The sequence below is a fragment of the Vidua chalybeata genome, chromosome 6, assembly GCF_026979565.1.
Source record: "Vidua chalybeata isolate OUT-0048 chromosome 6, bVidCha1 merged haplotype, whole genome shotgun sequence".
Lineage (NCBI taxonomy): Eukaryota > Metazoa > Chordata > Aves > Passeriformes > Viduidae > Vidua > Vidua chalybeata.
In genome coordinates this window covers 15,452,859-15,465,086 of record NC_071535.1, presented here as the reverse complement: position 1 = coordinate 15,465,086, position 12,228 = coordinate 15,452,859, and the positions used below count along the sequence as shown (strand labels likewise).

Below are 12,228 nucleotides of genomic sequence, written 5' to 3'. Positions count from 1 at the left end.
TTGTGTGTGCCGAATCAAATTTTGCAATACAACTTGTTATTTATTTCTTCCTCAGCTTAGTAATTGATTAAAAGAAATATATATTTTTTTATCAGAACAGTCCATGTTGTTTGGGTAAGTACAACTGCTATGCAAGGCAATCCTGAGCTTTGGCCTGCTCAGGCTGTAAAAGAGTGTATTTAGCTGGTGCATATTTATTGCAGGAGAAGCACTCTGTAGCACTGAGGGTCTTGTTAGACTCTTGCATAGAAGGCTGACCAGAACCACTGAAATGGGCTGCCAATTTGAATTTTTGCTATGACCCAGGATGTTTACAGCTACAGATCTCTCTGTGCTTTACAGAGACAGTTTTAAATCACACCAGTTGTATAGATGAGACTGAAAGCCTGTGTGTGATGTACCTAAGGCAGGGGAATAGTTAACAAATGCAGGAGGAAGGCCTTCTGATGTCTTTGGATCATTGTACAGGTTCATGCTCAGGCTTCACTGAGTGCTGTAACCTTTGTCAGAGGGTTATGGGCACCAGCTCACTTTCTCATTTGGGAGAGAGTATAAAGATTATTCCACAGTGCCCAGATACACAATAAACTATGCCTTCCTTTTGGATCTTAAAATGTTGCACAGTTATTAAGTATCCTTTCCAAAGAGTTACATTATGATTTATTGAAATAAGTGTAGAAAATCTTGATAAATATTCCTATCCTTTTAAGCTCTGGCCACTTTTAGCCTCAATGGTTTCCTTGGAAATCAAGATCTGTAGTTTAATCACGTGTGGTTTGAAAAATACAGTGACACTACCTGTAGTCAATATATGTGAGATATTTTGCAGAACTCTTGAAAGTAATTAAGATAAAGTTCTTATTTTAATATGACTGATAAAGACTAGAATGCTTTTTGTAAAATCTGGCCTTCAATACAATGTGCATTTGAAATTATGATTACAGTAACACCTCTGCTTAAATTCAAGCCATCATATGTTAATCACCATATGATTAATATCAACACTGATTTTAACTGATTATTTTATAGGCTGTAGCTTTCATATTTTCTTCAGATTCTTTGGTGTAGTGTTCAGCAGCTGTTTCCCTCCATTTAGGAGGGACTTAAAAATTGAGGGTGAACTCACTTGTCTACAGTGATTATCTTCCCAAATTACTTTGAGAGGAAAGCTGGAATTCAAATATAATTAATTTTTTTAGTTTTGTAAACAAGAAAGTACATAGTCATAATTACATTTTCATGGTAATGATTCTGTATTTCTTTCATTTTATTCAACAGATCTTGGCCAATCAATTTTTTACACTACTACATGCTTACTTCCTTTTCTCAGTGATGATATTTTGAGTACTTTACCCTATACAATGATTTCAACATTAGCTACCTTTCCTCCATTCCTGCACAAGGATATTATAGAGTATCTCAGCACATCTTTTCTGCCTATGGCTATATGTAAGTAGAACTCATTCTAGTTATTGTTCTGTCTTGGCACATAATAGTATCAGACCGTATGAGTCAAAATTTGATCTGTGATAGAATTGTAATGGAACATCAATCTCCTTACATACATAAAATAATTTCATGTGACTATTTTCAAAGGGAAATAGCTCTATCATTTTTATTTATTTATTACACTGTGTTTGAGTGTGAATTCTTCCTTTGTTTGAAGTGTGATGTTTATTTAAAAAAAAAAAAATCACTGTTTTCAGACTCGACTCCTAGAACTTCCAGTGCCAGCAGTGGGATTTTTGAATACAGAATCAATGGACAAACTGCTCCTGAAATAATAAATGCAATAGCAACATGCATAATTTTTGCATAGATATAGATCAGGATGTACGAGTATGATTTTTCTCAATGTGATGATGTTGTGGTGAATTTCTGATTTTCTCCCTCTCTGTCTTCTTGGCACTTTCTCTCTAAGTTCTATACTAAATGACTGTGCCTGTAATGTCTCCTATCCAATAACAGGACTGAATCTGATGGTCCCTGCCTTTTTTTCCCCTCTTCTTTCTTTTTACTTCCCGTCCATGAAGATGTCACATAACTACTTAACCTTGTAGTCCCTGCACAGTGTGGATCTTGAGGTGTGTTCTGAATGCTTGTCCATGTTCCTGACAAAAAGCTTGATAGGACTTCAGCAGTGATGAGAAACGTAACCATTTTCTACAGAGAGAATTATTAGGGTCAATATTAGGTCAGTTTTAACCAACAAGCCTTTTACTGTGTGTGACCAAACGCTGGAACAGTTTGCCAGAGCAGTTGCAGATTCTCCATTCTAGCAGATGCTCAAAACACAGTTTTCCCTGGATATCTGCTCTAGTTGCCTTTGAGCAGAGGGATTGGCCAAGATGATCACCAGAGGTCCCTTTTAACATCAACCAGCTGTGATTTTGTGAGAATGTTTCTTCCTTATCTCTATATTCCTGATCTCTGTGGAAAAACATGAACAGCTTTTGCACAGAGATCAAGAGTAACGCCATTTAAGCATGCAGAAGATGCTGAAAGAAGCATAGTCCAGTGTTTTGAGATTAAAATTTAATGCAAATTTATCACCTGTATTTTCTGATTTGACCAGTCAATGATCTTGGAAAAGTTCCCTAACTCTTCTGGACCTCAGTTTTCCCATGTAAAATATTCATTTTTAGTACATTCTAATGAAGTTTTCTCTGTTAACTCTGACACGTCTAATGACAGTGTGCAAACTGAAATTGCTAAGATATATTTAATACGTGTATGCAATAGGTACTCTGTGTTAAGAACAGAATTTTGCATTAAACAACTTTTTTTCCCAGTGCTGTAATCTGTTAAAGGACAGCTGAGGGTGGTGACTTGTCCTGTCTCTCCTCAGATCTGTAGAACTATACCTCAGAATAACTGGATGAGTCGAATCCTTGGTTTACTTAAATAGATGCTGTTCCCCAACTGCCCTTGATAGAGATTGCATCCTTGCATTTGCATTTGTCATGCTGGCTTTCTTCTCTATTGGTTTTGGTGAGACTTCTGTATGAAACCAGTCTGCTGCTTTTTAAATTTACTAATCTAGTACTGTGTCCTACTTTTTTTGCTGATGGCTATATTTAATTGCCCAGTTAGAGCTGCCAAGTATTTTTCAATTTAAATCCATAAAAATACACCTTTCTGTAATAATTTGGGGGTGCTTATTTGTGTGGATAAGATTAAAAAAAGAAATTAATGAAGTGCAGTGAAGAGATCCATAGTAATGTTGGGTCATGTGGAGAACAGAAAGGGAGAAATTCTCCATTTTCTCTTCTCTCCTTCATTTCTATTTGAGTGTTCTTTTAATTAGTCTCCTTGTCTTTCCCTGTTGGGAATTATATGCTCCTTTGCAAGGCAAGTGCAGAACCTTTCCTTCCCTTAGCATTTAGTTTAGATTCAGACCAAAAGGGAGGATGCAAGAGATTGTCTAAGCAGTTGGAGAGCCAGATGGGAGGGATGAAAACAGCTCACTGAGCTGGTAGCTACAGTTCTGTGCTTCTATCCCAAATGCTTGGTATTTGGGGCCTGGCAGCCAGGCTTGGGAAGTGCTGTGAGGGTGGAAAGATACTTGTGACATCTCTTTGTAGGAGCTTCCCTTCAAAGCCATGTTGCCATGTAAAAGTTCTGCATGGTTTTTCCAAATATATACCATTTAATAGTAATAAAAATACCACTTCATGGGAGACCAGGAGGAACTCCAGCCACTTTCTGTGTGAGGTAAAAGATACTGAGGTAAAAGATAGTCAGTGCTGCTGTTCATCATTGTCTCAGCACAGTTCACATAACCATGGGACTGATGTTTCCAGCTATAACTTGAGCTCTTAGCAGATGCTCCCTGAGAAGTAATCTGTGCCCTGCACCAGCAGCTATCACCAGCCCCAGCCCTTCCTCAGCATGCCTCAACAGCAGGCTTTCAGTTTTCCCCTCCAGTTCCTCCTTTCCTTTCCTACAATCCAAGGCCTAGGTGCACTTGGCTGTACAAGCGATGTTATTTTGACCAATCTGTGGGTTCTGAAGGAGAGGGCCTGAGAAGGCAACTGGTTGATGCAGTTTTAGGGATGGAGTCACACTGATCTGGAAAACCTGGTGTGCAGTCTGTGAATCAATACCTAGGCATCTTTCTCTTCCACTTTTTTCTGTTTTGTTTTCATGACATGGCACCTTAGGAATTTTATCTGCATGAATTGGAATCAGTTACATGCTATTCTGATTTTCCTATTACAATAGAAATTTATTTATTTTTTCCTTTCTTTTAAGTGGGATCTTCAAAACGAGAAGGTGTTCCAGCACATGTCAATCTGTCTGCATCATCAATGCTGATGATTGCAATGCAGTACACATCAAACCCAGGTATGTGTAAACATGCAGCATGGTATCATTCATTTTGAAACTATCAGTCAGGAAGTATTGTCAAATACAATTAGAAAAGTTTTCATTATGGGAAAAAACTGTCTTTTCCCAGCACAGGATGAAAAATGATTTGTTGTAGTCAAAACTGAGATTTCTGAACATCATGCTGGAAATAATCCTTATGGAGATAAGAGATCTCTTCGTGATGAAGAAATAGGATTTGGCCCAGGATTGGAGACTCTGATCTATTCATGTTTGACATCACGTTTGACATGTTGCTATGTATAATGTCAGTGTTGGAGAGAAATACCATTACCTTGACTACAGAAATTCATAGTAACTGTCTTATACTATGATTCAAATATCACTGAATTCACAACTGGTACTATTTTTCTAAAGAAGACAGGTAATGCTGGCTGCAGGCTTAATGGAACTATAATGAAGTTAAATGTAATTATGATATCTAAACAAAAGTGAGGCAGTCCCTATTAAACCATTGGGATCACATAGCCAAATTGAAACAGTATTGAACCCTAGCGAGCTGTTACATTGCATGATCATCAGCTGTCAACCATCTCCTGTCTTATGTGGATGGGTAGATGGGGTGTGTGTGGAGGAACCCCACACTGCATTCTCTGAGGAGTGTCACATCATCCTAACTTGCTTCACACAGGTAAATAAAAGCAGAACACCATTTTTAAAAGCTGCTTGCAGAAGTCAGTTTTTTTTCATTGAATGGTCTGTCTTTGTTTTTTTGTGATTTCTGTGTTCAAACCATCAGAGAAAAATGTTGCCCTGTGGTTTTTGGGAAGTCAGACATGTAAAGTAGTTCACTTGGCTCTCATGTTTGTTTGATACAGAGTGGCTCCTATAGCCTTTTGTATATGTGGAAATAATATATTGTTACATGTGACTTCCACTGCTGCCTCAAGATGAGTGACAAGATACCCATTTACACTGTGACAGAGGGACAAAGTTTTAGTGAATCAGCAGGTGTTTTTCAACTAGATGTCCTTGAAAAAGATCTCCATGGCTGTGCAAAAAGCTGTACCCTCATGGTAATCATCTTCCTGCATTTCTTGACAGAGAGAAGTTACTTATATAAATATATATAAATATACATAAATATTCAGTTTCTTATATTTTGTGAAGACTCTCAGGACATTGATTCTTTAGCATGCCCTTTAAAATAAAAAAATATTTGAATGAGGCATATAGTTTTCGATGGACAAAGCAAAGCCGATCAGCTGATTACATCACTTCTGTAACCTGAGTTTCCTTGTCCATATTAAGTCTATACTGTCTTTTCTCTCTCAGTGTATCATTGCCAATTATTGGAATGTCTCATGAAATATAAGCAAGAAGTATGGAAAGTAAGTTTATGATCATATATACTTTGTGGAAATGACTGTGCTTGGGTAGTAATAAAAACCAGATGGCTTGAAAATTGAACTGTCTGTATGCCAAGAAGTTGTAAATGATCTTTATTTCCAGTCCTCCCTCTGGATTATGGAGAGGAAGGTCCCTCTAATTTTTAGTTTACAGAGGCAGTTCCATGTTTTATAGAACAGAGCTCTGTTTCCCAAGTACTATGTGGTTGTGGCTCCAATGAGTGGAAATTTTAATAATGAGCAGGCTTCTCAGTTCTTGTGGGACTGGACTTTTACAAGAAATATTTGTGAGTATTATTGTCTGAATCTGCTCTGAATCTGGTTTATTTATCTGTATCTCACCTCTTTGCTCCATGACTAGACAAAGAATTAGTGCACTGTGGGATGAGTAGTTGCTGTTGCATGCTCTGATCAAACTCAGAAGCATTCAAGTTGGTCATCTAATCTGTCTCTAAGAGCATACAAAGGAAGTTTCTTAGGGCATGAAATGTGTTAATTTTGTGTGTTCAGCTATCTTTAAACAGAAGTACAACATCTTGAATTGCGGTGTGTTACCTTGCAAAAATAAACATTTTGTACATGTCTTTCCTTAGGATTTGCTGTATGTAATAGCCTATGGACCATCTCAAGTTAAACCTCCAGCAGTACAAATGTTATTTCACTATTGGCCCAATTTAAAGCCCCCTGGGGCAATCAGTGAGTACAGAGGACTTCAGTACACAGGTCAGTGCAGCTGGTTTTGCATAGGCCAAAATAAATAAATTATGAGGAGTGTTAAAGTCACATTTTTACAGTTCTGTGATATATTGTGACTCTTTTTGTTTGATAAGTTGTACTTTCATAACAATATGCATTATCCATTTATCTGCATTTTCAAAAGATGTTATGAAAAATAAAAACTCAGATCATAGCTAGTAAATATGAGTAAATACGTTATCTTACTCACGAAATCAAGTAAACCTGAACAGGAGAAGAAATAAATATTGTGTTTGTAACAAATAGCCTGTGAAACTGCTGCCTGGGCCTCCCAACAGTTCTGGTTTGTGTTCCTTTCAATTACTGCTTTGGTTGCTTTTGTTGTGCCAGCTGCTAACACTGCTGCTGTTGCTAAGACTTCTTATCTGGTTGTTACTGTCAAAAAAAGTCATGTGATGTCAGGTGCAGTTAGTATAATGGATACATTCTCAAGGTTGATTATAAGATGAAAATGGGGGACAAAGTCAGGAATGCACCTGGAGTAGGTGCATGGTATAAAGTCCTCTGTCTGCCAGACTCCCCAGAGATACTGATGGGATAGTGCTGCTACAGGGGCATGAGAAGATGTTGTCCAGCAACAACTCATTCCTTTTCCTGCTTGTCTGTCTCAACCTGTTTCAAATAATCTCTGTCATATGACATAGGTTTTGTTCACTTTTAAAATTTCTGGACCAGAATGTGACATTTTAAATTATGAAAATGAAAGGTTGGAAGAAACCTTAGAAGACCCCTAGATCAACTCAAGTGCAGCCTGAATGTTCCCGGTAGAAGTTTGTCTGATGTGTTCTAAAGCCTTCCATTGAAGGGTTGATAAATTTTCTTGACTACTTAGAAAAAAAATAAATTCTTCATGTACTGCTCTGCATCACTTCTTCCATGCAAGCAGGTCTGTAAACTAATCATGATAGTATTCTTTTTGAACTGTTACTAGTACTGGATAGACTGGGGTTTTTTCCTTATATGTAAGATTTTGCTAATATATCCCAGAATGGGATGAGTATTATCTGCAGTTGCATGGTGTTTTGATCTGGGGGCATCTCGTAGAGCATCCAAGTGATGCCATTTGAGCATCCCTTTGTTTTTTACTTCTTGTCATTACACAGCTAAGTCTCCTTCTGACACTGGACTAGTTTTCCTTTGTCTCAGCTGTGTTTTCATTTTGCCTGGGAAAGTAACTGAGTTTACTCAGCTACTCCTACCATCTTGCTCCTGGAGTGGAAGAATAGTTAATTATTTCAAGATGCTGGTGAAATCAAGAAGAGTCTGCAGCAGGAATGTCTGTGTCTTACTTTTTTCATTTTCTCGCTGAATCCGTGGTTCATTTAATTATATTCTAAATAAGTCAGGAGGCCTGTATGTTCAAGGTTGTTTATGGTAATTATTAAGCTTCCTGAGGAATGGCTATTTGTATCATACTCATATTTGTATAGTACTTAGTACGAGAGGATCTTGTTCTCAATTGAGACTGCTAGACACAAAGAATGTAAATATCTCTTCTCATTTATTAATCAGCCATGTTTTGGTTTTGCAGCCTGGAATCCTATTCATTGCCAGCACATTGAATGCCATAATGCGATTAACAAACCCGCTGTGAAGGTACTGCTGGTACTTTAGGGGCCAAACCCAGCTCTCTGGGGAGGGGGAGGTTTTACTTCGACCCCAGCCATGTGCTGTGGTGGTGTGCAGGCGACCAAAAACAGGTGCTAAAGGAGCAGCAAAGCCAGTTGGCACCAAGGGGCCACACCTTTGTGAATATGTTATTTGGCTGCCTAAAGCAAGATGAGGTTTTTCCTGCAACTACTGCGGCAAATCTTGAAATTAAACATGGTGATGGTTGTAGAGTAGTTTATAAAATTCTAAGCTGGCTCCTGGCTAATCCATGTAAATGTTTTCCTGAACACACATATATATATAAATATGTGCATAAATATTACTGTATACAGGAAACATTATTTCAATTATGTAGGTACATGTTCACCTTGGTATCTTGATTGAACTCATACAATGCACCTACTCTGGTTATGATCCTCTACTTGGAATGTGTCCTAAAGCAGATAGCAACAAAGCTTTGCTTACCTTTTCTGCAGCTCTCTTTGAGTTTGAGGAAGGTAAATTGTATCTTTTCTGTTTACAGGCATAGTAAAAATGAAAAAGCTTTGACCAGGCTCACAGAACAATTTGATAGCAGAGGCAAGAACAGCAGCCCAAGTCCAGAACATACTGCAGTTAGGTGTACTGGTTAATTAATTTGTATCTATTTAAATATGTAGGTGCAACTAGTTTTCCTGGCATTGATTTGCATACTAATATAATTTCTTTAGTCAGAGAATTCTGCAGTGAGCCTTTTCCACAGGCTGTGATAGGACATAATGATGGCACTTATCTTGAAAGTCCTGCAAAGGACACCCTTCTTGCCCACTCCAGTCATTCTCAGTGATTCCTCTCTCACAGGAAAAATGCTGAAAGGTGTTCCTTCGTGTTGTAGTGGTCACTAGTTCCAGGCTAATAACACAGTAGAGCAAAATATTAAAAAAGTACAGTTTCAAGCTTTGCAGATTAAGCTTTGCAGATTAAGCATATTAAGAATATTTTTGAGTGATCTGTTAACCTAATTTTGACAGAACCAATTTTGATCAGTCATCACTTAGAAAAATGCAGCCTGTTGTGTCCTAAACAGTTGACTTCGTTAACAAAGATGAGAAACATTCAAAATGTATTTGTCTTTATTTATAAAGTCTTGTACTCCAATGGAGTAAGAGTGATCAGAGTGGTTAAGATACAGCATATGCATACTACTGTTCAGTGTTTCCTTTGTAATACAAAACACTTGAACAAATATGTATGGAACTGGCTGTTAACTGTAACTGTTTTCTGTAATTGACATATGTGAAAGGATAAAAGCTAATGCAAGACAAAGTCTGGACCTCTGTTGCCAAGGGAACTGTGAGTCTTTGTTCTGTCACTGCAGTTGTGCTCTATACTTGAAAACTGTGATGACTGAAAATTAGATTTTGCTGGAAGAGGCATTTTTGAGATAGAAAAATCTAGACCTTTCCATTACCTTGTCCTAAACAATGGATCCTCTATGTGCTGTCTCTTTGGGGACAAAAAAGTAGCAGTGTATAGGGAATATATGGTGGGAGTATATATCAAAACGTACTTGTCTTTCAGAAAGCGATCATATTGGTACTGCAGTATGTCCTATTTTTTACAGGCTCTCACATCCCTATCTTTGTTAGAAATAATTTGAGAACTTGTATGCCACGTGCTATTTTCTTTCATTACTAAATTCTCTTAACACATATCAAAGCTGTGTTACATTTTATATCCTTCCTAGCATTAACATGTTGAACTTTTTCAGCAAGCTTCAATGAACAGAGGTGTTAATCCTTTTCCTTCTCCATGTTTCAGATGTGCATTGACCCATCCCTGTCTGTGGCTTTGGGTGATAAGCCACCTCCCCTATATCTTTGTGAAGAATGCAGCCAAAGAATTGCAGGGTAGGTAAACCATGAGCTGGAAAATGATAAATATTGTTAGACTCCAGAACTCTGGAGTTTTGCTTTTTTGGAGTATGATTAGCATATAAATCATATAGATAAGCCTGTTGAAATATAAGGAGCACACTGCCACTCAATATGAATAAGGATTACAGATTTTTACCGCACATGATCAGCATTTGCACCTACCTTAAACAGAGCTTTTAATTTGAGATCTCTGAAAGAATAGATGCTGTGGGATGCATTGACTATGATAGGGAAACCTCATTAATGAACCAGCTTATGCTTATGAAACAATTTTTGTCGTCATCTATTAATTGTCATTTAAAACCGAGCATTACAGTGAAAGTTCTTTTACAGAACTTTCACTAATGTTTTGTAACATGTATTTCAGATCAGTCTCTAAGATATACCATTAAGCGGCAGAGATCAAAGAAATTGATCCAGGATTGGCCAGTATTTGGAAGGAATGTACCCTGAAATAAAATAACCTTACTTTGTTTTTGTTTTTGGTTGACTTTTTTACCTTTAAATTGCTACTTTGGTTTGCATCAGTATACTAAATCTACTGAAACTTACAGTCAGTGCCAGTCTTACTTCAAATGGACAAGGTTACAGATAGTTCAGAACCTAAAGGAGTGTTTTTCTTCTCCGTTTCAGACAACTTTAAATTACACTGGCTGTGGGAAAAGCAATTACATCTCACCTTAGGTTTTTAAGTCATCATTGAGTTAAAGCTGCAGGAAAAAGTAATTGAATTTGGTAAAGCATAGCTTCTAAGGACACGCAGAGAAAACAGTACTGGTACTTTAGTTTCTTTTCTACATTCATCTGTTATTCTTCACTACCATTTCATAGCTGTCAGACTTGCAGAGCACACTCTCTTTTAATTTGATAAATTAAATTTCAAAAGTAATTTTTGAAAACCTTGGACATGGTGACAAACATCATCAAAGTGGTAATTTACAGTAAGACAGCACAACAAAGAGATGTAATGTAAATCAGTCTGCAGTTCATAAAACTACATTTGAAAAAAGCAGCTTCAGAATAATGGCATTCCTACCACATTGATTTATCTAAATTTCCTCTGGCAAAATTAAAGTCATGTATATATATATATATATATATATATATGTATAAAAAGAAAGCTAATTATAAATACATTTTTACAGGGATCACAGTGAATGGTTGATTGATGTTCTTCTGCCACAAGGTAAGAGATATTTTAAGGGTAGGTACAAACTAATCATAATTTTACAAAGCTATGCTGATACTTCTCCATACTGTATTACTTGAACTGCTGCATTCTGTTCAAAAGTGTTGGGTGTTTTGGGTTTTTTTTTTTTTTTTTTTGGTTTAAGGTAGTTTGTATTTAATGCTGCTTAATGTCCTTAAAGTATGAAGAATTGACTAATCCTCCATCTGAAATACTATGCTACTCTTTAGGTGTGAGGAAATGGAGACAATTGAACAGGTTTTCAAATCTTGAAGCATTCACAATTAGAGCCAAGTTTTTTAAAAAGGATTTGTGTCCCACAGTGCTGTTTAAAAATGGGGCTAGTTCTTCCAGTAACCTGGGTCTGATTTGAAAGCTCTAAAAGTTGCTGAAAATCTATAAAATGAGACTGCAAAGGATATCAGAAAAGGACATAAAATATTTTTGATGATCCAGTCATTGATCCAATCGTTGTCCCTTGGCCAGTGAGAAAACCTGATATTTTGTAATCTACTAGAATGCAGACAATGTGTGTTGATAGACTAATCAGCATCAGCATATTATCTAAAATAACCCTTCCAGGGACAGAATGAAGACTGCCTCTCTCTTTGCTTTGCAAACTGAAAATTCTGAAGCAGTTGAGATTTTCTTGCTGTCTGCTTTTAGTTGAAATGTTACCCAGATAAAGAATGTTTTGTTTACTTAAGGGAAGCACATCTTCTTAATCAGCCCCTTAAACTTACTGAGTCATATGTTGCCAGGGCAACAGATCAAATAGCTATGGCTTACAGGTTGAATCTGGAAACATTTCACTCTGAAATTATGGGCCAGACATAGTGGCTGCTTTGGCATTGTTCATCCATATTCACTACTCTTTTATGCCAAGAGCTTTCACAAGCAGTGTAGGCCCACCTGAGCCATGTCTCCTGCAGCATGCCACAGTCATGTGTACAAGGTGTGCTTTTATAAGTCTGTCTGTGAGGCAGAAGCAGAAGGTGGATGGGCTGCAGAGCACACC

The 12,228-nt window shown here is 37.3% G+C and overlaps 1 protein-coding gene across 3 annotated transcripts in view; it reads left to right on the top strand.

The window, feature by feature from the left end:
- The window catches only part of UNC79 (unc-79 homolog, NALCN channel complex subunit), a 106,024-nt gene that overhangs the window by 13,386 nt on the left and 80,410 nt on the right, over positions 1-12,228 (top strand). For 2 of the 3 annotated variants that reach the window (XM_053946412.1, XM_053946411.1), the window contains exons 4-10: positions 1,279-1,449; positions 4,255-4,347; positions 5,665-5,720; positions 6,332-6,461; positions 8,026-8,090; positions 9,906-9,994; positions 11,167-11,207. In XM_053946412.1, the coding sequence (XP_053802387.1) occupies positions 1,279-1,449; positions 4,255-4,347; positions 5,665-5,720; positions 6,332-6,461; positions 8,026-8,090; positions 9,906-9,994; positions 11,167-11,207 (645 nt within the window). Of the gene's footprint in view, positions 1-1,278; positions 1,450-4,254; positions 4,348-5,664; positions 5,721-6,331; positions 6,462-8,025; positions 8,091-9,905; positions 9,995-11,166; positions 11,208-12,228 lie in introns of those variants that run through there. The other variant, XM_053946413.1, reaches the window with a different exon arrangement.